This window comes from Chlorocebus sabaeus, chromosome 20, assembly GCF_047675955.1.
Source record: "Chlorocebus sabaeus isolate Y175 chromosome 20, mChlSab1.0.hap1, whole genome shotgun sequence".
Classification (NCBI taxonomy): domain Eukaryota; kingdom Metazoa; phylum Chordata; class Mammalia; order Primates; family Cercopithecidae; genus Chlorocebus; species Chlorocebus sabaeus.
Genome location: NC_132923.1, coordinates 135,959,967 through 135,982,492, shown reverse-complemented (window position 1 = coordinate 135,982,492; position 22,526 = coordinate 135,959,967). Strand labels below are relative to the sequence as shown.

At 71.5% G+C, this 22,526-nt stretch overlaps 7 protein-coding genes across 7 annotated transcripts; all 7 read right to left on the bottom strand.

The window, feature by feature from the left end:
• Positions 1–54: 54 nt before the first annotated feature.
• LOC140709331 (double homeobox protein 4C-like) lies at positions 55–668 on the bottom strand (the record flags this gene model as incomplete). Its single annotated transcript, XM_073008035.1, has 1 exon — positions 55–668. A coding segment is annotated over exon 1 (554 nt), but the record flags the coding sequence as incomplete, so codon positions are not given.
• Positions 669–2,717: 2,049 nt separating this feature from the next.
• LOC140709425 (double homeobox protein 4C-like) lies at positions 2,718–3,995 on the bottom strand. The gene has a single exon (XM_073008179.1). The coding sequence runs from the start codon at positions 3,993–3,995 to the stop codon at positions 2,718–2,720; it is 1,278 nt and encodes a 425-aa protein (XP_072864280.1).
• Positions 3,996–6,104: 2,109 nt separating this feature from the next.
• On the bottom strand, positions 6,105–7,382 carry LOC140709424 (double homeobox protein 4C-like). The gene has a single exon (XM_073008178.1). The coding sequence runs from the start codon at positions 7,380–7,382 to the stop codon at positions 6,105–6,107; it is 1,278 nt and encodes a 425-aa protein (XP_072864279.1).
• A 2,101-nt stretch (positions 7,383–9,483) lies between these two features.
• Positions 9,484–10,761, bottom strand: LOC140709423 (double homeobox protein 4C-like). The gene has a single exon (XM_073008177.1). The coding sequence runs from the start codon at positions 10,759–10,761 to the stop codon at positions 9,484–9,486; it is 1,278 nt and encodes a 425-aa protein (XP_072864278.1).
• A 2,099-nt stretch (positions 10,762–12,860) lies between these two features.
• LOC140709422 (double homeobox protein 4C-like) lies at positions 12,861–14,138 on the bottom strand. Its single transcript, XM_073008176.1, has one exon. It carries the CDS (start codon positions 14,136–14,138, stop codon positions 12,861–12,863), a length of 1,278 nt encoding a protein of 425 aa, XP_072864277.1.
• Positions 14,139–16,257: 2,119 nt separating this feature from the next.
• On the bottom strand, positions 16,258–17,535 carry LOC140709421 (double homeobox protein 4C-like). The gene has a single exon (XM_073008175.1). The coding sequence runs from the start codon at positions 17,533–17,535 to the stop codon at positions 16,258–16,260; it is 1,278 nt and encodes a 425-aa protein (XP_072864276.1).
• Positions 17,536–19,651: 2,116 nt separating this feature from the next.
• On the bottom strand, positions 19,652–20,929 carry LOC140709420 (double homeobox protein 4C-like). Its single transcript, XM_073008174.1, has one exon. The coding sequence runs from the start codon at positions 20,927–20,929 to the stop codon at positions 19,652–19,654; it is 1,278 nt and encodes a 425-aa protein (XP_072864275.1).
• Positions 20,930–22,526: the final 1,597 nt, after the last annotated feature.

The window sequence follows — 22,526 nt, the reverse complement described above, 5'->3', positions numbered from 1 at the left end:
GGGAGAGTCCAGGGCGCGCAGGGCACGTGGGGCGCGGGAAGCCCCGTTCCCCACGCCCCGGTGTGGGCGAAGGCCAACGGCGAGGGGGCGGGGAGACACCCGCCGGGGGCCGCGTCGCACAGGCCGCCTGCGTGCGCCGGTGCCCCGCCACCCTGGCCTGGGTGCCTGGCCCTCCGGTTCTGAAACCAAATCTGAATCCGGGACTCCGGGAGGCCCGTCTCTCTGGCCAGTTCTTCCCGGGTGGCGATGCCCGGAAAGCGATCCTGCTGGAAGGCTCGCAGGAGCAGGGCGGTCTGGGACCGGGTGACGGCGGTCCGCTTTCGCCTGCCTTCTTGCGGGCCGCGTTTCCCGGGCCAGGGCCGAGATTCCCGCCGGTGCTGCCTCAGCTGGCGTGATCTCTCGTTCTGAAACCAAATCTGGACCCTGGGCTCCGGAATGCCGATGGCCCGGGCCAGCTCTTCCCTGGTGGCGATGCCCGGGTACGGGTTCCGCTCAAAGCAGGCTCGCAGGGCCTCCCTCTGGCTCGGGGTCCAAACGAGTCTCCTTCGCCGTCCTCGTCCTCGGGCCTCCGCCGGGAGGGCGCCGTCTCCAGGTGTCGGGAGAGCCATCGCGGGGAGACCTGGCCGGAATTCCGCGGACAGACACGGGCAGAGAGAGGCCGGCGGGCTCCCGTGCCCCTCAGTCGGCCTGTGCAGGGCGAGCAGGTCCAGCCAGGAGGCCGGCCCAGCCGGCCAGCGGCCCTTATAAAGGCCCACAGGCTCCACCCCTTCAGGAATGCAGGAGGAGCCCAGGGCCAGCCCGCCCTCGCCCTCGGAAGCCGGGACCCACAGGGCCCAGGTCACTGTGGCCTGGGTGTGGGTGGGGCCGGAGAAGCCCGGGAGGTGGGGAGTGGGGTGGGGAGTGGGGTGGGGGGAGGGGGGAGGGGGCGGGGGGCGGGCTTCAGGGGCTGGCTCTCTGGGCCTCTCCAGGGATTCTGCGGGGACTGGAAGCCGCTCTCGGGGCTCCGCGGGCGTCTTCAGCAGGGAGAAGCCAGCCCGGAAGGGTGGAGTGGAGTGTGGAACTGGACCTCCGTGAGAGTCTTGAGTTTTCCGGGCCCTCTCCCCGGGAAGGAGGCCGTGCCCGTGGTTGTCGCCGTTGTCATCACAGGCTCACACACGCAGGTGTGGTTCACTTCCACGCGGAAGGGCGGAGCGACACCCCGGAGAAAGACTGCATCCCCGGCGTCGCGGCCTGACCACGGATGCCTGCATCACGCAACGCAACGTAGGGGGAGTCTCCACCGTGGCCCGCCCTGGAAACAGGCGAGTAGAGCGAAGGCACGGTGCTGGCGTTCCACGCCTCCCTGGAAGATTCTGGGTCTCCGCAGAGCTCGGGAATCAAACAGTCAGCACGGTCAGGCTTCCGGGGGCTTCAGAGACGTGAGCACCCGACCCCGCCCCCCCCGGCAGACGGCAAAGCAACGTGGAATCCCGATTCGTGCCTCAGTCGTCCTGAGTGTGACTCCTGTGTGGACGGGGCTGCCCGCCTCGCGCTGCATTGCAGGGCTCAGCCTGGGGATGGGAGGTCGGCAAACCATGCGGGTGAAAACCGGACGGCCACCCGAGTCTGGGTCTTTCGCCTTGGCGGACATGGCCCGTTCCTCGGGGAATGAGTGCCCCGCCGGCCCACGCGGCGGCCGTGGGCCCCGCCCTCTGCCCGCGCTGGGCGCTCGCCTTTTTTCCCCCGGCGCGCGGGGGCGTGGGGGAGGGGCGGCCCTGTTGCTGCTGGAGGCCGGAGACCGCTTTTCCTCCCTGCCGGAGTCCCTCTGACCCTTGCTCCCTCCCGCCCGCCCCCCCCCCCGTCCCTCCGTCGCTCCGTCTTTCCCTCCGTTCCCCACTCCCTCCCTCTCTCCGTCCCTCCGTCCCTCCGTCCCTCCCTCCCTCCCTCCCTCCCTCCCTCCCTTCCAACGTCCCTCCTGCGTCCATCCCCCGAGGTCTGGCTCTCATCTCTCCATCTCTGCCTGCCTTCCCCCCGCCTGGAGCGGTCAGCATCCCGGGTTTGTGTGGGATCTGGGGGGTGCATGTAGCCGCCAGGTGCTCCATGCCGACGGCGGGGAAGGCGGCAGGGGCACGGGTGGGCGAGTGACGGTGGAGCGGAGGCACAGAGGAGGCGAGCCGCCGGAGGGAGAGCAGGCCCGGACGCTGCCCGGGCCCGGTGTTTCGGGGCATGGAGGTCTCCAACCAGCAGCCCAGTGCAGAACACGGTGGTGCTGCTGGCGGTCGTGGTGGGGGTGGGGGTGGGGGTGGTGTGTTTGGGTGTGTGGGGGTGTGGTTGTGTGGGTGTGTCGGGGGGTGCGTGTGTGTGGGTGTGTGTGTGCGCGCCGCGTTGGGGAGTGGGGTGGGGCATCGGGCGGGGGTCGGGTGGTGGAAAAGCATGAGAGCTCTGCCGGGGCCGCTCCCAGAGCCTAGGCCGCTGCCCGCACACCCGCGCATGCGCAGTAGACGGTCCCCCCTCCTGGAACCTGGGCCGGCTCTGGAATCCCCGGGATGCTCAGTTCTCCTCGGTGTGGAGTCTCCGGCCGCCGCCGCCGCCGCCGCCGCCGCCGCGCCCAGACCCGGAAGGCAGGAATGCCAGGCTGCTCAGCCCGGAGGGAAAACAGGCCTCTCCACACCGAGCCCGGTGCCCACCGCCAAAGGGAGGCCACCGCCCCGCCCCCGATCCCGTCCCAACCCCGCGTCCTAAAGCTCCTCCAGCAGAGCCCGGTATTCCTCCTCGCTGAGGAGTAGCGGTTCCAGCCAAGCGGGCTCTCCCACGTCCTGCAGCTCCGTCGGGGCCTCCGTTTCTAGCAGAGGTTGCGCCTGCTGCAGAAACTCGGGGGTCTCCAGGAGCTCATCCAGCAGGCTGGAGGGGAGTGCAGACGAGCGCCCAGGCTCCTGGAGCGGCGGGGAGGGCGCCCGGACGGCTTGCATCTGCTCCTGCCCCGCGGAGGCCTCCCGGGGCGCGGGCCCCGGAGGTGGAGCTGCCCCGATTTGGGGCTCCCACGCCGCCCCGGCGACCTGGGGCCCCTGGCCCCAGCCCCACCACGGACTCCCCTGGGACGTGGGCGGCGCGAGCACACCCTGGCCCTGCGGCTCAGCTCCGGCGGGCCCGGGCTGTCCCACCGAGCAAGGGCCCGGCAGGCTGTGGTGCTGCGGGTCCTGGTCCCCCCGCCATTGGCTCGGGCGCGGAGGCCACCCCCGGGGGGTCTGAGGGTGGGAGAGCGCCCCTTCCGGAGTCGCCAGGGCAGCGTAGGAAAGTTCCCAATCCCCGCCTGCCGGGGCTGGATGGGGGATCCCCGCTGCCTGCGCGGCCTGGCCGGGCTGCAGCGGGGCGACGGCCCCTGCTCCCTGGCTCGCGAAAGCCCCCGGTGGGAGAGTCCAGGGCGCGCAGGGCACGTGGGGCGCGGGAAGCCCCGTTCCCCACGCCCCGGTGTGGGCGAAGGCCAACGGCGAGGGGGCGGGGAGACACCCGCCGGGGGCCGCGTCGCACAGGCCGCCTGCGTGCGCCGGTGCCCCGCCACCCTGGCCTGGGTGCCTGGCCCTCCGGTTCTGAAACCAAATCTGAATCCGGGACTCCGGGAGGCCCGTCTCTCTGGCCAGTTCTTCCCGGGTGGCGATGCCCGGAAAGCGATCCTGCTGGAAGGCTCGCAGGAGCAGGGCGGTCTGGGACCGGGTGACGGCGGTCCGCTTTCGCCTGCCTTCTTGCGGGCCGCGTTTCCCGGGCCAGGGCCGAGATTCCCGCCGGTGCTGCCTCAGCTGGCGTGATCTCTCGTTCTGAAACCAAATCTGGACCCTGGGCTCCGGAATGCCGATGGCCCGGGCCAGCTCTTCCCTGGTGGCGATGCCCGGGTACGGGTTCCGCTCAAAGCAGGCTCGCAGGGCCTCCCTCTGGCTCGGGGTCCAAACGAGTCTCCTTCGCCGTCCTCGTCCTCGGGCCTCCGCCGGGAGGGCGCCGTCTCCAGGTGTCGGGAGAGCCATCGCGGGGAGACCTGGCCGGAATTCCGCGGACAGACACGGGCAGAGAGAGGCCGGCGGGCTCCCGTGCCCCTCAGTCGGCCTGTGCAGGGCGAGCAGGTCCAGCCAGGAGGCCGGCCCAGCCGGCCAGCGGCCCTTATAAAGGCCCACAGGCTCCACCCCTTCAGGAATGCAGGAGGAGCCCAGGGCCAGCCCGCCCTCGCCCTCGGAAGCCGGGACCCACAGGGCCCAGGTCACTGTGGCCTGGGTGTGGGTGGGGCCGGAGAAGCCCGGGAGGTGGGGAGTGGGGTGGGGAGTGGGGTGGGGGGAGGGGGGAGGGGGCGGGGGGCGGGCTTCAGGGGCTGGCTCTCTGGGCCTCTCCAGGGATTCTGCGGGGACTGGAAGCCGCTCTCGGGGCTCCGCGGGCGTCTTCAGCAGGGAGAAGCCAGCCCGGAAGGGTGGAGTGGAGTGTGGAACTGGACCTCCGTGAGAGTCTTGAGTTTTCCGGGCCCTCTCCCCGGGAAGGAGGCCGTGCCCGTGGTTGTCGCCGTTGTCATCACAGGCTCACACACGCAGGTGTGTGGGTCGCGTTCACTTCCACGCGGAAGGGCGGAGCGACACCCCGGAGAAAGACTGCATCCCCGGCGTCGCGGCCTGACCACGGATGCCTGCATCACGCAACGCAACGTAGGGGGAGTCTCCACCGTGGCCCGCCCTGGAAACAGGCGAGTAGAGCGAAGGCACGGTGCTGGCGTTCCACGCCTCCCTGGAAGATTCTGGGTCTCCGCAGAGCTCGGGAATCAAACAGTCAGCACGGTCAGGCTTCCGGGGGCTTCAGAGACGTGAGCACCCGACCCCGCCCCCCCCGGCAGACGGCAAAGCAACGTGGAATCCCGATTCGTGCCTCAGTCGTCCTGAGTGTGACTCCTGTGTGGACGGGGCTGCCCGCCTCGCGCTGCATTGCAGGGCTCAGCCTGGGGATGGGAGGTCGGCAAACCATGCGGGTGAAAACCGGACGGCCACCCGAGTCTGGGTCTTTCGCCTTGGCGGACATGGCCCGTTCCTCGGGGAATGAGTGCCCCGCCGGCCCACGCGGCGGCCGTGGGCCCCGCCCTCTGCCCGCGCTGGGCGCTCGCCTTTTTTCCCCCGGCGCGCGGGGGCGTGGGGGAGGGGCGGCCCTGTTGCTGCTGGAGGCCGGAGACCGCTTTTCCTCCCTGCCGGAGTCCCTCTGACCCTTGCTCCCTCCCGCCCGCCCCCCCCCCCGTCCCTCCGTCGCTCCGTCTTTCCCTCCGTTCCCCACTCCCTCCCTCTCTCCGTCCCTCCGTCCCTCCCTCCCTCCCTCCCTCCCTCCCTCCCTTCCAACGTCCCTCCTGCGTCCATCCCCCGAGGTCTGGCTCTCATCTCTCCATCTCTGCCTGCCTTCCCCCCGCCTGGAGCGGTCAGCATCCCGGGTTTGTGTGGGATCTGGGGGGTGCATGTAGCCGCCAGGTGCTCCATGCCGACGGCGGGGAAGGCGGCAGGGGCACGGGTGGGCGAGTGACGGTGGAGCGGAGGCACAGAGGAGGCGAGCCGCCGGAGGGAGAGCAGGCCCGGACGCTGCCCGGGCCCGGTGTTTCGGGGCATGGAGGTCTCCAACCAGCAGCCCAGTGCAGAACACGGTGGTGCTGCTGGCGGTCGTGGTGGGGGTGGGGGTGGGGGTGGTGTGTTTGGGTGTGTGGGGGTGTGGTTGTGTGGGTGTGTCGGGGGGTGCGTGTGTGTGGGTGTGTGTGTGCGCGCCGCGTTGGGGAGTGGGGTGGGGCATCGGGCGGGGGTCGGGTGGTGGAAAAGCATGAGAGCTCTGCCGGGGCCGCTCCCAGAGCCTAGGCCGCTGCCCGCACACCCGCGCATGCGCAGTAGACGGTCCCCCCTCCTGGAACCTGGGCCGGCTCTGGAATCCCCGGGATGCTCAGTTCTCCTCGGTGTGGAGTCTCCGGCCGCCGCCGCCGCCGCCGCCGCCGCCGCGCCCAGACCCGGAAGGCAGGAATGCCAGGCTGCTCAGCCCGGAGGGAAAACAGGCCTCTCCACACCGAGCCCGGTGCCCACCGCCAAAGGGAGGCCACCGCCCCGCCCCCGATCCCGTCCCAACCCCGCGTCCTAAAGCTCCTCCAGCAGAGCCCGGTATTCCTCCTCGCTGAGGAGTAGCGGTTCCAGCCAAGCGGGCTCTCCCACGTCCTGCAGCTCCGTCGGGGCCTCCGTTTCTAGCAGAGGTTGCGCCTGCTGCAGAAACTCGGGGGTCTCCAGGAGCTCATCCAGCAGGCTGGAGGGGAGTGCAGACGAGCGCCCAGGCTCCTGGAGCGGCGGGGAGGGCGCCCGGACGGCTTGCATCTGCTCCTGCCCCGCGGAGGCCTCCCGGGGCGCGGGCCCCGGAGGTGGAGCTGCCCCGATTTGGGGCTCCCACGCCGCCCCGGCGACCTGGGGCCCCTGGCCCCAGCCCCACCACGGACTCCCCTGGGACGTGGGCGGCGCGAGCACACCCTGGCCCTGCGGCTCAGCTCCGGCGGGCCCGGGCTGTCCCACCGAGCAAGGGCCCGGCAGGCTGTGGTGCTGCGGGTCCTGGTCCCCCCGCCATTGGCTCGGGCGCGGAGGCCACCCCCGGGGGGTCTGAGGGTGGGAGAGCGCCCCTTCCGGAGTCGCCAGGGCAGCGTAGGAAAGTTCCCAATCCCCGCCTGCCGGGGCTGGATGGGGGATCCCCGCTGCCTGCGCGGCCTGGCCGGGCTGCAGCGGGGCGACGGCCCCTGCTCCCTGGCTCGCGAAAGCCCCCGGTGGGAGAGTCCAGGGCGCGCAGGGCACGTGGGGCGCGGGAAGCCCCGTTCCCCACGCCCCGGTGTGGGCGAAGGCCAACGGCGAGGGGGCGGGGAGACACCCGCCGGGGGCCGCGTCGCACAGGCCGCCTGCGTGCGCCGGTGCCCCGCCACCCTGGCCTGGGTGCCTGGCCCTCCGGTTCTGAAACCAAATCTGAATCCGGGACTCCGGGAGGCCCGTCTCTCTGGCCAGTTCTTCCCGGGTGGCGATGCCCGGAAAGCGATCCTGCTGGAAGGCTCGCAGGAGCAGGGCGGTCTGGGACCGGGTGACGGCGGTCCGCTTTCGCCTGCCTTCTTGCGGGCCGCGTTTCCCGGGCCAGGGCCGAGATTCCCGCCGGTGCTGCCTCAGCTGGCGTGATCTCTCGTTCTGAAACCAAATCTGGACCCTGGGCTCCGGAATGCCGATGGCCCGGGCCAGCTCTTCCCTGGTGGCGATGCCCGGGTACGGGTTCCGCTCAAAGCAGGCTCGCAGGGCCTCCCTCTGGCTCGGGGTCCAAACGAGTCTCCTTCGCCGTCCTCGTCCTCGGGCCTCCGCCGGGAGGGCGCCGTCTCCAGGTGTCGGGAGAGCCATCGCGGGGAGACCTGGCCGGAATTCCGCGGACAGACACGGGCAGAGAGAGGCCGGCGGGCTCCCGTGCCCCTCAGTCGGCCTGTGCAGGGCGAGCAGGTCCAGCCAGGAGGCCGGCCCAGCCGGCCAGCGGCCCTTATAAAGGCCCACAGGCTCCACCCCTTCAGGAATGCAGGAGGAGCCCAGGGCCAGCCCGCCCTCGCCCTCGGAAGCCGGGACCCACAGGGCCCAGGTCACTGTGGCCTGGGTGTGGGTGGGGCCGGAGAAGCCCGGGAGGTGGGGAGTGGGGTGGGGAGTGGGGTGGGGGGAGGGGGGAGGGGGCGGGGGGCGGGCTTCAGGGGCTGGCTCTCTGGGCCTCTCCAGGGATTCTGCGGGGACTGGAAGCCGCTCTCGGGGCTCCGCGGGCGTCTTCAGCAGGGAGAAGCCAGCCCGGAAGGGTGGAGTGGAGTGTGGAACTGGACCTCCGTGAGAGTCTTGAGTTTTCCGGGCCCTCTCCCCGGGAAGGAGGCCGTGCCCGTGGTTGTCGCCGTTGTCATCACAGGCTCACACACGCAGGTGTGTGGGTCGCGTTCACTTCCACGCGGAAGGGCGGAGCGACACCCCGGAGAAAGACTGCATCCCCGGCGTCGCGGCCTGACCACGGATGCCTGCATCACGCAACGCAACGTAGGGGGAGTCTCCACCGTGGCCCGCCCTGGAAACAGGCGAGTAGAGCGAAGGCACGGTGCTGGCGTTCCACGCCTCCCTGGAAGATTCTGGGTCTCCGCAGAGCTCGGGAATCAAACAGTCAGCACGGTCAGGCTTCCGGGGGCTTCAGAGACGTGAGCACCCGACCCCCCCCCCCCCGGCAGACGGCAAAGCAACGTGGAATCCCGATTCGTGCCTCAGTCGTCCTGAGTGTGACTCCTGTGTGGACGGGGCTGCCCGCCTCGCGCTGCATTGCAGGGCTCAGCCTGGGGATGGGAGGTCGGCAAACCATGCGGGTGAAAACCGGACGGCCACCCGAGTCTGGGTCTTTCGCCTTGGCGGACATGGCCCGTTCCTCGGGGAATGAGTGCCCCGCCGGCCCACGCGGCGGCCGTGGGCCCCGCCCTCTGCCCGCGCTGGGCGCTCGCCTTTTTTCCCCCGGCGCGCGGGGGCGTGGGGGAGGGGCGGCCCTGTTGCTGCTGGAGGCCGGAGACCGCTTTTCCTCCCTGCCGGAGTCCCTCTGACCCTTGCTCCCTCCCGCCCGCCCCCCCCCCCGTCCCTCCGTCGCTCCGTCTTTCCCTCCGTTCCCCACTCCCTCCCTCTCTCCGTCCCTCCCTCCCTCCCTCCCTCCCTCCCTCCCTTCCAACGTCCCTCCTGCGTCCATCCCCCGAGGTCTGGCTCTCATCTCTCCATCTCTGCCTGCCTTCCCCCCGCCTGGAGCGGTCAGCATCCCGGGTTTGTGTGGGATCTGGGGGGTGCATGTAGCCGCCAGGTGCTCCATGCCGACGGCGGGGAAGGCGGCAGGGGCACGGGTGGGCGAGTGACGGTGGAGCGGAGGCACAGAGGAGGCGAGCCGCCGGAGGGAGAGCAGGCCCGGACGCTGCCCGGGCCCGGTGTTTCGGGGCATGGAGGTCTCCAACCAGCAGCCCAGTGCAGAACACGGTGGTGCTGCTGGCGGTCGTGGTGGGGGTGGGGGTGGGGGTGGTGTGTTTGGGTGTGTGGGGGTGTGGTTGTGTGGGTGTGTCGGGGGGTGCGTGTGTGTGGGTGTGTGTGTGCGCGCCGCGTTGGGGAGTGGGGTGGGGCATCGGGCGGGGGTCGGGTGGTGGAAAAGCATGAGAGCTCTGCCGGGGCCGCTCCCAGAGCCTAGGCCGCTGCCCGCACACCCGCGCATGCGCAGTAGACGGTCCCCCCTCCTGGAACCTGGGCCGGCTCTGGAATCCCCGGGATGCTCAGTTCTCCTCGGTGTGGAGTCTCCGGCCGCCGCCGCCGCCGCCGCCGCCGCCGCGCCCAGACCCGGAAGGCAGGAATGCCAGGCTGCTCAGCCCGGAGGGAAAACAGGCCTCTCCACACCGAGCCCGGTGCCCACCGCCAAAGGGAGGCCACCGCCCCGCCCCCGATCCCGTCCCAACCCCGCGTCCTAAAGCTCCTCCAGCAGAGCCCGGTATTCCTCCTCGCTGAGGAGTAGCGGTTCCAGCCAAGCGGGCTCTCCCACGTCCTGCAGCTCCGTCGGGGCCTCCGTTTCTAGCAGAGGTTGCGCCTGCTGCAGAAACTCGGGGGTCTCCAGGAGCTCATCCAGCAGGCTGGAGGGGAGTGCAGACGAGCGCCCAGGCTCCTGGAGCGGCGGGGAGGGCGCCCGGACGGCTTGCATCTGCTCCTGCCCCGCGGAGGCCTCCCGGGGCGCGGGCCCCGGAGGTGGAGCTGCCCCGATTTGGGGCTCCCACGCCGCCCCGGCGACCTGGGGCCCCTGGCCCCAGCCCCACCACGGACTCCCCTGGGACGTGGGCGGCGCGAGCACACCCTGGCCCTGCGGCTCAGCTCCGGCGGGCCCGGGCTGTCCCACCGAGCAAGGGCCCGGCAGGCTGTGGTGCTGCGGGTCCTGGTCCCCCCGCCATTGGCTCGGGCGCGGAGGCCACCCCCGGGGGGTCTGAGGGTGGGAGAGCGCCCCTTCCGGAGTCGCCAGGGCAGCGTAGGAAAGTTCCCAATCCCCGCCTGCCGGGGCTGGATGGGGGATCCCCGCTGCCTGCGCGGCCTGGCCGGGCTGCAGCGGGGCGACGGCCCCTGCTCCCTGGCTCGCGAAAGCCCCCGGTGGGAGAGTCCAGGGCGCGCAGGGCACGTGGGGCGCGGGAAGCCCCGTTCCCCACGCCCCGGTGTGGGCGAAGGCCAACGGCGAGGGGGCGGGGAGACACCCGCCGGGGGCCGCGTCGCACAGGCCGCCTGCGTGCGCCGGTGCCCCGCCACCCTGGCCTGGGTGCCTGGCCCTCCGGTTCTGAAACCAAATCTGAATCCGGGACTCCGGGAGGCCCGTCTCTCTGGCCAGTTCTTCCCGGGTGGCGATGCCCGGAAAGCGATCCTGCTGGAAGGCTCGCAGGAGCAGGGCGGTCTGGGACCGGGTGACGGCGGTCCGCTTTCGCCTGCCTTCTTGCGGGCCGCGTTTCCCGGGCCAGGGCCGAGATTCCCGCCGGTGCTGCCTCAGCTGGCGTGATCTCTCGTTCTGAAACCAAATCTGGACCCTGGGCTCCGGAATGCCGATGGCCCGGGCCAGCTCTTCCCTGGTGGCGATGCCCGGGTACGGGTTCCGCTCAAAGCAGGCTCGCAGGGCCTCCCTCTGGCTCGGGGTCCAAACGAGTCTCCTTCGCCGTCCTCGTCCTCGGGCCTCCGCCGGGAGGGCGCCGTCTCCAGGTGTCGGGAGAGCCATCGCGGGGAGACCTGGCCGGAATTCCGCGGACAGACACGGGCAGAGAGAGGCCGGCGGGCTCCCGTGCCCCTCAGTCGGCCTGTGCAGGGCGAGCAGGTCCAGCCAGGAGGCCGGCCCAGCCGGCCAGCGGCCCTTATAAAGGCCCACAGGCTCCACCCCTTCAGGAATGCAGGAGGAGCCCAGGGCCAGCCCGCCCTCGCCCTCGGAAGCCGGGACCCACAGGGCCCAGGTCACTGTGGCCTGGGTGTGGGTGGGGCCGGAGAAGCCCGGGAGGTGGGGAGTGGGGTGGGGAGTGGGGTGGGGGGAGGGGGGAGGGGGCGGGGGGCGGGCTTCAGGGGCTGGCTCTCTGGGCCTCTCCAGGGATTCTGCGGGGACTGGAAGCCGCTCTCGGGGCTCCGCGGGCGTCTTCAGCAGGGAGAAGCCAGCCCGGAAGGGTGGAGTGGAGTGTGGAACTGGACCTCCGTGAGAGTCTTGAGTTTTCCGGGCCCTCTCCCCGGGAAGGAGGCCGTGCCCGTGGTTGTCGCCGTTGTCATCACAGGCTCACACACGCAGGTGTGTGGGTCGCGTTCACTTCCACGCGGAAGGGCGGAGCGACACCCCGGAGAAAGACTGCATCCCCGGCGTCGCGGCCTGACCACGGATGCCTGCATCACGCAACGCAACGTAGGGGGAGTCTCCACCGTGGCCCGCCCTGGAAACAGGCGAGTAGAGCGAAGGCACGGTGCTGGCGTTCCACGCCTCCCTGGAAGATTCTGGGTCTCCGCAGAGCTCGGGAATCAAACAGTCAGCACGGTCAGGCTTCCGGGGGCTTCAGAGACGTGAGCACCCGACCCTCCCCCCCGGCAGACGGCAAAGCAACGTGGAATCCCGATTCGTGCCTCAGTCGTCCTGAGTGTGACTCCTGTGTGGACGGGGCTGCCCGCCTCGCGCTGCATTGCAGGGCTCAGCCTGGGGATGGGAGGTCGGCAAACCATGCGGGTGAAAACCGGACGGCCACCCGAGTCTGGGTCTTTCGCCTTGGCGGACATGGCCCGTTCCTCGGGGAATGAGTGCCCCGCCGGCCCACGCGGCGGCCGTGGGCCCCGCCCTCTGCCCGCGCTGGGCGCTCGCCTTTTTTCCCCCGGCGCGCGGGGGCGTGGGGGAGGGGCGGCCCTGTTGCTGCTGGAGGCCGGAGACCGCTTTTCCTCCCTGCCGGAGTCCCTCTGACCCTTGCTCCCTCCCGCCCGCCCCCCCCCCCGTCCCTCCGTCGCTCCGTCTTTCCCTCCGTTCCCCACTCCCTCCCTCTCTCCGTCCCTCCGTCCCTCCCTCCCTCCCTCCCTCCCTTCCAACGTCCCTCCTGCGTCCATCCCCCGAGGTCTGGCTCTCATCTCTCCATCTCTGCCTGCCTTCCCCCCGCCTGGAGCGGTCAGCATCCCGGGTTTGTGTGGGATCTGGGGGGTGCATGTAGCCGCCAGGTGCTCCATGCCGACGGCGGGGAAGGCGGCAGGGGCACGGGTGGGCGAGTGACGGTGGAGCGGAGGCACAGAGGAGGCGAGCCGCCGGAGGGAGAGCAGGCCCGGACGCTGCCCGGGCCCGGTGTTTCGGGGCATGGAGGTCTCCAACCAGCAGCCCAGTGCAGAACACGGTGGTGCTGCTGGCGGTCGTGGTGGGGGTGGGGGTGGGGGTGGTGTGTTTGGGTGTGTGGGGGTGTGGTTGTGTGGGTGTGTCGGGGGGTGCGTGTGTGTGGGTGTGTGTGTGCGCGCCGCGTTGGGGAGTGGGGTGGGGCATCGGGCGGGGGTCGGGTGGTGGAAAAGCATGAGAGCTCTGCCGGGGCCGCTCCCAGAGCCTAGGCCGCTGCCCGCACACCCGCGCATGCGCAGTAGACGGTCCCCCCTCCTGGAACCTGGGCCGGCTCTGGAATCCCCGGGATGCTCAGTTCTCCTCGGTGTGGAGTCTCCGGCCGCCGCCGCCGCCGCCGCCGCCGCCGCGCCCAGACCCGGAAGGCAGGAATGCCAGGCTGCTCAGCCCGGAGGGAAAACAGGCCTCTCCACACCGAGCCCGGTGCCCACCGCCAAAGGGAGGCCACCGCCCCGCCCCCGATCCCGTCCCAACCCCGCGTCCTAAAGCTCCTCCAGCAGAGCCCGGTATTCCTCCTCGCTGAGGAGTAGCGGTTCCAGCCAAGCGGGCTCTCCCACGTCCTGCAGCTCCGTCGGGGCCTCCGTTTCTAGCAGAGGTTGCGCCTGCTGCAGAAACTCGGGGGTCTCCAGGAGCTCATCCAGCAGGCTGGAGGGGAGTGCAGACGAGCGCCCAGGCTCCTGGAGCGGCGGGGAGGGCGCCCGGACGGCTTGCATCTGCTCCTGCCCCGCGGAGGCCTCCCGGGGCGCGGGCCCCGGAGGTGGAGCTGCCCCGATTTGGGGCTCCCACGCCGCCCCGGCGACCTGGGGCCCCTGGCCCCAGCCCCACCACGGACTCCCCTGGGACGTGGGCGGCGCGAGCACACCCTGGCCCTGCGGCTCAGCTCCGGCGGGCCCGGGCTGTCCCACCGAGCAAGGGCCCGGCAGGCTGTGGTGCTGCGGGTCCTGGTCCCCCCGCCATTGGCTCGGGCGCGGAGGCCACCCCCGGGGGGTCTGAGGGTGGGAGAGCGCCCCTTCCGGAGTCGCCAGGGCAGCGTAGGAAAGTTCCCAATCCCCGCCTGCCGGGGCTGGATGGGGGATCCCCGCTGCCTGCGCGGCCTGGCCGGGCTGCAGCGGGGCGACGGCCCCTGCTCCCTGGCTCGCGAAAGCCCCCGGTGGGAGAGTCCAGGGCGCGCAGGGCACGTGGGGCGCGGGAAGCCCCGTTCCCCACGCCCCGGTGTGGGCGAAGGCCAACGGCGAGGGGGCGGGGAGACACCCGCCGGGGGCCGCGTCGCACAGGCCGCCTGCGTGCGCCGGTGCCCCGCCACCCTGGCCTGGGTGCCTGGCCCTCCGGTTCTGAAACCAAATCTGAATCCGGGACTCCGGGAGGCCCGTCTCTCTGGCCAGTTCTTCCCGGGTGGCGATGCCCGGAAAGCGATCCTGCTGGAAGGCTCGCAGGAGCAGGGCGGTCTGGGACCGGGTGACGGCGGTCCGCTTTCGCCTGCCTTCTTGCGGGCCGCGTTTCCCGGGCCAGGGCCGAGATTCCCGCCGGTGCTGCCTCAGCTGGCGTGATCTCTCGTTCTGAAACCAAATCTGGACCCTGGGCTCCGGAATGCCGATGGCCCGGGCCAGCTCTTCCCTGGTGGCGATGCCCGGGTACGGGTTCCGCTCAAAGCAGGCTCGCAGGGCCTCCCTCTGGCTCGGGGTCCAAACGAGTCTCCTTCGCCGTCCTCGTCCTCGGGCCTCCGCCGGGAGGGCGCCGTCTCCAGGTGTCGGGAGAGCCATCGCGGGGAGACCTGGCCGGAATTCCGCGGACAGACACGGGCAGAGAGAGGCCGGCGGGCTCCCGTGCCCCTCAGTCGGCCTGTGCAGGGCGAGCAGGTCCAGCCAGGAGGCCGGCCCAGCCGGCCAGCGGCCCTTATAAAGGCCCACAGGCTCCACCCCTTCAGGAATGCAGGAGGAGCCCAGGGCCAGCCCGCCCTCGCCCTCGGAAGCCGGGACCCACAGGGCCCAGGTCACTGTGGCCTGGGTGTGGGTGGGGCCGGAGAAGCCCGGGAGGTGGGGAGTGGGGTGGGGAGTGGGGTGGGGGGAGGGGGGAGGGGGCGGGGGGCGGGCTTCAGGGGCTGGCTCTCTGGGCCTCTCCAGGGATTCTGCGGGGACTGGAAGCCGCTCTCGGGGCTCCGCGGGCGTCTTCAGCAGGGAGAAGCCAGCCCGGAAGGGTGGAGTGGAGTGTGGAACTGGACCTCCGTGAGAGTCTTGAGTTTTCCGGGCCCTCTCCCCGGGAAGGAGGCCGTGCCCGTGGTTGTCGCCGTTGTCATCACAGGCTCACACACGCAGGTGTGTGGGTCGCGTTCACTTCCACGCGGAAGGGCGGAGCGACACCCCGGAGAAAGACTGCATCCCCGGCGTCGCGGCCTGACCACGGATGCCTGCATCACGCAACGCAACGTAGGGGGAGTCTCCACCGTGGCCCGCCCTGGAAACAGGCGAGTAGAGCGAAGGCACGGTGCTGGCGTTCCACGCCTCCCTGGAAGATTCTGGGTCTCCGCAGAGCTCGGGAATCAAACAGTCAGCACGGTCAGGCTTCCGGGGGCTTCAGAGACGTGAGCACCCGACCCCCCCCCCCCCCGGCAGACGGCAAAGCAACGTGGAATCCCGATTCGTGCCTCAGTCGTCCTGAGTGTGACTCCTGTGTGGACGGGGCTGCCCGCCTCGCGCTGCATTGCAGGGCTCAGCCTGGGGATGGGAGGTCGGCAAACCATGCGGGTGAAAACCGGACGGCCACCCGAGTCTGGGTCTTTCGCCTTGGCGGACATGGCCCGTTCCTCGGGGAATGAGTGCCCCGCCGGCCCACGCGGCGGCCGTGGGCCCCGCCCTCTGCCCGCGCTGGGCGCTCGCCTTTTTTCCCCCGGCGCGCGGGGGCGTGGGGGAGGGGCGGCCCTGTTGCTGCTGGAGGCCGGAGACCGCTTTTCCTCCCTGCCGGAGTCCCTCTGACCCTTGCTCCCTCCCGCCCGCCCCCCCCCCCGTCCCTCCGTCGCTCCGTCTTTCCCTCCGTTCCCCACTCCCTCCCTCTCTCCGTCCATCCGTCCCTCCCTCCCTCCCTCCCTCCCTCCCTCCCTCCCTCCCTCCCTTCCAACGTCCCTCCTGCGTCCATCCCCCGAGGTCTGGCTCTCATCTCTCCATCTCTGCCTGCCTTCCCCCCGCCTGGAGCGGTCAGCATCCCGGGTTTGTGTGGGATCTGGGGGGTGCATGTAGCCGCCAGGTGCTCCATGCCGACGGCGGGGAAGGCGGCAGGGGCACGGGTGGGCGAGTGACGGTGGAGCGGAGGCACAGAGGAGGCGAGCCGCCGGAGGGAGAGCAGGCCCGGACGCTGCCCGGGCCCGGTGTTTCGGGGCATGGAGGTCTCCAACCAGCAGCCCAGTGCAGAACACGGTGGTGCTGCTGGCGGTCGTGGTGGGGGTGGGGGTGGGGGTGGTGTGTTTGGGTGTGTGGGGGTGTGGTTGTGTGGGTGTGTCGGGGGGTGCGTGTGTGTGGGTGTGTGTGTGCGCGCCGCGTTGGGGAGTGGGGTGGGGCATCGGGCGGGGGTCGGGTGGTGGAAAAGCATGAGAGCTCTGCCGGGGCCGCTCCCAGAGCCTAGGCCGCTGCCCGCACACCCGCGCATGCGCAGTAGACGGTCCCCCCTCCTGGAACCTGGGCCGGCTCTGGAATCCCCGGGATGCTCAGTTCTCCTCGGTGTGGAGTCTCCGGCCGCCGCCGCCGCCGCCGCCGCCGCGCCCAGACCCGGAAGGCAGGAATGCCAGGCTGCTCAGCCCGGAGGGAAAACAGGCCTCTCCACACCGAGCCCGGTGCCCACCGCCAAAGGGAGGCCACCGCCCCGCCCCCGATCCCGTCCCAACCCCGCGTCCTAAAGCTCCTCCAGCAGAGCCCGGTATTCCTCCTCGCTGAGGAGTAGCGGTTCCAGCCAAGCGGGCTCTCCCACGTCCTGCAGCTCCGTCGGGGCCTCCGTTTCTAGCAGAGGTTGCGCCTGCTGCAGAAACTCGGGGGTCTCCAGGAGCTCATCCAGCAGGCTGGAGGGGAGTGCAGACGAGCGCCCAGGCTCCTGGAGCGGCGGGGAGGGCGCCCGGACGGCTTGCATCTGCTCCTGCCCCGCGGAGGCCTCCCGGGGCGCGGGCCCCGGAGGTGGAGCTGCCCCGATTTGGGGCTCCCACGCCGCCCCGGCGACCTGGGGCCCCTGGCCCCAGCCCCACCACGGACTCCCCTGGGACGTGGGCGGCGCGAGCACACCCTGGCCCTGCGGCTCAGCTCCGGCGGGCCCGGGCTGTCCCACCGAGCAAGGGCCCGGCAGGCTGTGGTGCTGCGGGTCCTGGTCCCCCCGCCATTGGCTCGGGCGCGGAGGCCACCCCCGGGGGGTCTGAGGGTGGGAGAGCGCCCCTTCCGGAGTCGCCAGGGCAGCGTAGGAAAGTTCCCAATCCCCGCCTGCCGGGGCTGGATGGGGGATCCCCGCTGCCTGCGCGGCCTGGCCGGGCTGCAGCGGGGCGACGGCCCCTGCTCCCTGGCTCGCGAAAGCCCCCGGTGGGAGAGTCCAGGGCGCGCAGGGCACGTGGGGCGCGGGAAGCCCCGTTCCCCACGCCCCGGTGTGGGCGAAGGCCAACGGCGAGGGGGCGGGGAGACACCCGCCGGGGGCCGCGTCGCACAGGCCGCCTGCGTGCGCCGGTGCCCCGCCACCCTGGCCTGGGTGCCTGGCCCTCCGGTTCTGAAACCAAATCTGAATCCGGGACTCCGGGAGGCCCGTCTCTCTGGCCAGTTCTTCCCGGGTGGCGATGCCCGGAAAGCGATCCTGCTGGAAGGCTCGCAGGAGCAGGGCGGTCTGGGACCGGGTGACGGCGGTCCGCTTTCGCCTGCCTTCTTGCGGGCCGCGTTTCCCGGGCCAGGGCCGAGATTCCCGCCGGTGCTGCCTCAGCTGGCGTGATCTCTCGTTCTGAAACCAAATCTGGACCCTGGGCTCCGGAATGCCGATGGCCCGGGCCAGCTCTTCCCTGGTGGCGATGCCCGGGTACGGGTTCCGCTCAAAGCAGGCTCGCAGGGCCTCCCTCTGGCTCGGGGTCCAAACGAGTCTCCTTCGCCGTCCTCGTCCTCGGGCCTCCGCCGGGAGGGCGCCGTCTCCAGGTGTCGGGAGAGCCATCGCGGGGAGACCTGGCCGGAATTCCGCGGACAGACACGGGCAGAGAGAGGCCGGCGGGCTCCCGTGCCCCTCAGTCGGCCTGTGCAGGGCGAGCAGGTCCAGCCAGGAGGCCGGCCCAGCCGGCCAGCGGCCCTTATAAAGGCCCACAGGCTCCACCCCTTCAGGAATGCAGGAGGAGCCCAGGGCCAGCCCGCCCTCGCCCTCGGAAGCCGGGACCCACAGGGCCCAGGTCACTGTGGCCTGGGTGTGGGTGGGGCCGGAGAAGCCCGGGAGGTGGGGAGTGGGGTGGGGAGTGGGGTGGGGGGAGGGGGGAGGGGGCGGGGGGCGGGCTTCAGGGGCTGGCTCTCTGGGCCTCTCCAGGGATTCTGCGGGGACTGGAAGCCGCTCTCGGGGCTCCGCGGGCGTCTTCAGCAGGGAGAAGCCAGCCCGGAAGGGTGGAGTGGAGTGTGGAACTGGACCTCCGTGAGAGTCTTGAGTTTTCCGGGCCCTCTCCCCGGGAAGGAGGCCGTGCCCGTGGTTGTCGCCGTTGTCATCACAGGCTCACACACGCAGGTGTGTGGGTCGCGTTCACTTCCACGCGGAAGGGCGGAGCGACACCCCGGAGAAAGACTGCATCCCCGGCGTCGCGGCCTGACCACGGATGCCTGCATCACGCAACGCAACGTAGGGGGAGTCTCCACCGTGGCCCGCCCTGGAAACAGGCGAGTAGAGCGAAGGCACGGTGCTGGCGTTCCACGCCTCCCTGGAAGATTCTGGGTCTCCGCAGAGCTCGGGAATCAAACAGTCAGCACGGTCAGGCTTCCGGGGGCTTCAGAGACGTGAGCACCCGACCCCCCCCCCCCCGGCAGACGGCAAAGCAACGTGGAATCCCGATTCGTGCCTCAGTCGTCCTGAGTGTGACTCCTGTGTGGACGGGGCTGCCCGCCTCGCGCTGCATTGCAGGGCTCAGCCTGGGGATGGGAGGTCGGCAAACCATGCGGGTGAAAACCGGACGGCCACCCGAGTCTGGGTCTTTCGCCTTGGCGGACATGGCCCGTTCCTCGGGGAATGAGTGCCCCGCCGGCCCACGCGGCGGCCGTGGGCCCCGCCCTCTGCCCGCGCTGGGCGCTCGCCTTTTTTCCCCCGGCGCGCGGGGGCGTGGGGGAGGGGCGGCCCTGTTGCTGCTGGAGGCCGGAGACCGCTTTTCCTCCCTGCCGGAGTCCCTCTGACCCTTGCTCCCTCCCGCCCGCCCCCCCCCCCCCGTCCCTCCGTCGCTCCGTCTTTCCCTCCGTTCCCCACTCCCTCCCTCTCTCCGTCCATCCGTCCCTCCCTCCCTCCCTCCCTCCCTCCCTCCCTCCCTCCCTTCCAACGTCCCTCCTGCGTCCATCCCCCGAGGTCTGGCTCTCATCTCTCCATCTCTGCCTGCCTTCCCCCCGCCTGGAGCGGTCAGCATCCCGGGTTTGTGTGGGATCTGGGGGGTGCATGTAGCCGCCAGGTGCTCCATGCCGACGGCGGGGAAGGCGGCAGGGGCACGGGTGGGCGAGTGACGGTGGAGCGGAGGCACAGAGGAGGCGAGCCGCCGGAGGGAGAGCAGGCCCGGACGCTGCCCGGGCCCGGTGTTTCGGGGCATGGAGGTCTCCAACCAGCAGCCCAGTGCAGAACACGGTGGTGCTGCTGGCGGTCGTGGTGGGGGTGGGGGTGGGGGTGGTGTGTTTGGGTGTGTGGGGGTGTGGTTGTGTGGGTGTGTCGGGGGGTGCGTGTGTGTGGGTGTGTGTGTGCGCGCCGCGTTGGGGAGTGGGGTGGGGCATCGGGCGGGGGTCGGGTGGTGGAAAAGCATGAGAGCTCTGCCGGGGCCGCTCCCAGAGCCTAGGCCGCTGCCCGCACACCCGCGCATGCGCAGTAGACGGTCCCCCCTCCTGGAACCTGGGCCGGCTCTGGAATCCCCGGGATGCTCAGTTCTCCTCGGTGTGGAGTCTCCGGCCGCCGCCGCCGCCGCCGCCGCCGCGCCCAGACCCGGAAGGCAGGAATGCCAGGCTGCTCAGCCCGGAGGGAAAACAGGCCTCTCCACACCGAGCCCGGTGCCCACCGCCAAAGGGAGGCCACCGCCCCGCCCCCGATCCCGTCCCAACCCCGCGTCCTAAAGCTCCTCCAGCAGAGCCCGGTATTCCTCCTCGCTGAGGAGTAGCGGTTCCAGCCAAGCGGGCTCTCCCACGTCCTGCAGCTCCGTCGGGGCCTCCGTTTCTAGCAGAGGTTGCGCCTGCTGCAGAAACTCGGGGGTCTCCAGGAGCTCATCCAGCAGGCTGGAGGGGAGTGCAGACGAGCGCCCAGGCTCCTGGAGCGGCGGGGAGGGCGCCCGGACGGCTTGCATCTGCTCCTGCCCCGCGGAGGCCTCCCGGGGCGCGGGCCCCGGAGGTGGAGCTGCCCCGATTTGGGGCTCCCACGCCGCCCCGGCGACCTGGGGCCCCTGGCCCCAGCCCCACCACGGACTCCCCTGGGACGTGGGCGGCGCGAGCACACCCTGGCCCTGCGGCTCAGCTCCGGCGGGCCCGGGCTGTCCCACCGAGCAAGGGCCCGGCAGGCTGTGGTGCTGCGGGTCCTGGTCCCCCCGCCATTGGCTCGGGCGCGGAGGCCACCCCCGGGGGGTCTGAGGGTGGGAGAGCGCCCCTTCCGGAGTCGCCAGGGCAGCGTAGGAAAGTTCCCAATCCCCGCCTGCCGGGGCTGGATGGGGGATCCCCGCTGCCTGCGCGGCCTGGCCGGGCTGCAGCGGGGCGACGGCCCCTGCTCCCTGGCTCGCGAAAGCCCCCGGTGGGAGAGTCCAGGGCGCGCAGGGCACGTGGGGCGCGGGAAGCCCCGTTCCCCACGCCCCGGTGTGGGCGAAGGCCAACGGCGAGGGGGCGGGGAGACACCCGCCGGGGGCCGCGTCGCACAGGCCGCCTGCGTGCGCCGGTGCCCCGCCACCCTGGCCTGGGTGCCTGGCCCTCCGGTTCTGAAACCAAATCTGAATCCGGGACTCCGGGAGGCCCGTCTCTCTGGCCAGTTCTTCCCGGGTGGCGATGCCCGGAAAGCGATCCTGCTGGAAGGCTCGCAGGAGCAGGGCGGTCTGGGACCGGGTGACGGCGGTCCGCTTTCGCCTGCCTTCTTGCGGGCCGCGTTTCCCGGGCCAGGGCCGAGATTCCCGCCGGTGCTGCCTCAGCTGGCGTGATCTCTCGTTCTGAAACCAAATCTGGACCCTGGGCTCCGGAATGCCGATGGCCCGGGCCAGCTCTTCCCTGGTGGCGATGCCCGGGTACGGGTTCCGCTCAAAGCAGGCTCGCAGGGCCTCCCTCTGGCTCGGGGTCCAAACGAGTCTCCTTCGCCGTCCTCGTCCTCGGGCCTCCGCCGGGAGGGCGCCGTCTCCAGGTGTCGGGAGAGCCATCGCGGGGAGACCTGGCCGGAATTCCGCGGACAGACACGGGCAGAGAGAGGCCGGCGGGCTCCCGTGCCCCTCAGTCGGCCTGTGCAGGGCGAGCAGGTCCAGCCAGGAGGCCGGCCCAGCCGGCCAGCGGCCCTTATAAAGGCCCACAGGCTCCACCCCTTCAGGAATGCAGGAGGAGCCCAGGGCCAGCCCGCCCTCGCCCTCGGAAGCCGGGACCCACAGGGCCCAGGTCACTGTGGCCTGGGTGTGGGTGGGGCCGGAGAAGCCCGGGAGGTGGGGAGTGGGGTGGGGAGTGGGGTGGGGGGAGGGGGGAGGGGGCGGGGGGCGGGCTTCAGGGGCTGGCTCTCTGGGCCTCTCCAGGGATTCTGCGGGGACTGGAAGCCGCTCTCGGGGCTCCGCGGGCGTCTTCAGCAGGGAGAAGCCAGCCCGGAAGGGTGGAGTGGAGTGTGGAACTGGACCTCCGTGAGAGTCTTGAGTTTTCCGGGCCCTCTCCCCGGGAAGGAGGCCGTGCCCGTGGTTGTCGCCGTTGTCATCACAGGCTCACACACGCAGGTGTGTGGGTCGCGTTCACTTCCACGCGGAAGGGCGGAGCGACACCCCGGAGAAAGACTGCATCCCCGGCGTCGCGGCCTGACCACGGATGCCTGCATCACGCAACGCAACGTAGGGGGAGTCTCCACCGTGGCCCGCCCTGGAAACAGGCGAGTAGAGCGAAGGCACGGTGCTGGCGTTCCACGCCTCCCTGGAAGATTCTGGGTCTCCGCAGAGCTCGGGAATCAAACAGTCAGCACGGTCAGGCTTCCGGGGGCTTCAGAGACGTGAGCACCCGACCCCCCCCCCCCCGGCAGACGGCAAAGCAACGTGGAATCCCGATTCGTGCCTCAGTCGTCCTGAGTGTGACTCCTGTGTGGACGGGGCTGCCCGCCTCGCGCTGCATTGCAGGGCTCAGCCTGGGGATGGGAGGTCGGCAAACCATGCGGGTGAAAACCGGACGGCCACCCGAGTCTGGGTCTTTCGCCTTGGCGGACATGGCCCGTTCCTCGGGGAATGAGTGCCCCGCCGGCCCACGCGGCGGCCGTGGGCCCCGCCCTCTGCCCGCGCTGGGCGCTCGCCTTTTTTCCCCCGGCGCGCGGGGGCGTGGGGGAGGGGCGGCCCTGTTGCTGCTGGAGGCCGGAGACCGCTTTTCCTCCCTGCCGGAGTCCCTCTGACCCTTGCTCCCTCCCGCCCGCCCCCCCCCCCCGTCCCTCCGTCGCTCCGTCTTTCCCTCCGTTCCCCACTCCCTCCCTCTCTCCGTCCATCCGTCCCTCCCTCCCTCCCTCCCTCCCTCCCTCCCTCCCTCCCTTCCAACGTCCCTCCTGCGTCCATCCCCCGAGGTCTGGCTCTCATCTCTCCATCTCTGCCTGCCTTCCCCCCGCCTGGAGCGGTCAGCATCCCGGGTTTGTGTGGGATCTGGGGGGTGCATGTAGCCGCCAGGTGCTCCATGCCGACGGCGGGGAAGGCGGCAGGGGCACGGGTGGGCGAGTGACGGTGGAGCGGAGGCACAGAGGAGGCGAGCCGCCGGAGGGAGAGCAGGCCCGGACGCTGCCCGGGCCCGGTG

What these genes read in the sequence shown, in the direction of transcription:
- LOC140709424 (XM_073008178.1), bottom strand. Translation starts at nt 7,382, where the DNA reads ATGGCTCTCCCGACACCTGGAGACGGCGCCCTCCCGGCGGAGGCCCGA.
- LOC140709421 (XM_073008175.1), bottom strand. Translation starts at nt 17,535, where the DNA reads ATGGCTCTCCCGACACCTGGAGACGGCGCCCTCCCGGCGGAGGCCCGA.
- LOC140709425 (XM_073008179.1), bottom strand. Translation starts at nt 3,995, where the DNA reads ATGGCTCTCCCGACACCTGGAGACGGCGCCCTCCCGGCGGAGGCCCGA.
- LOC140709422 (XM_073008176.1), bottom strand. Translation starts at nt 14,138, where the DNA reads ATGGCTCTCCCGACACCTGGAGACGGCGCCCTCCCGGCGGAGGCCCGA.
- LOC140709420 (XM_073008174.1), bottom strand. Translation starts at nt 20,929, where the DNA reads ATGGCTCTCCCGACACCTGGAGACGGCGCCCTCCCGGCGGAGGCCCGA.
- LOC140709423 (XM_073008177.1), bottom strand. Translation starts at nt 10,761, where the DNA reads ATGGCTCTCCCGACACCTGGAGACGGCGCCCTCCCGGCGGAGGCCCGA.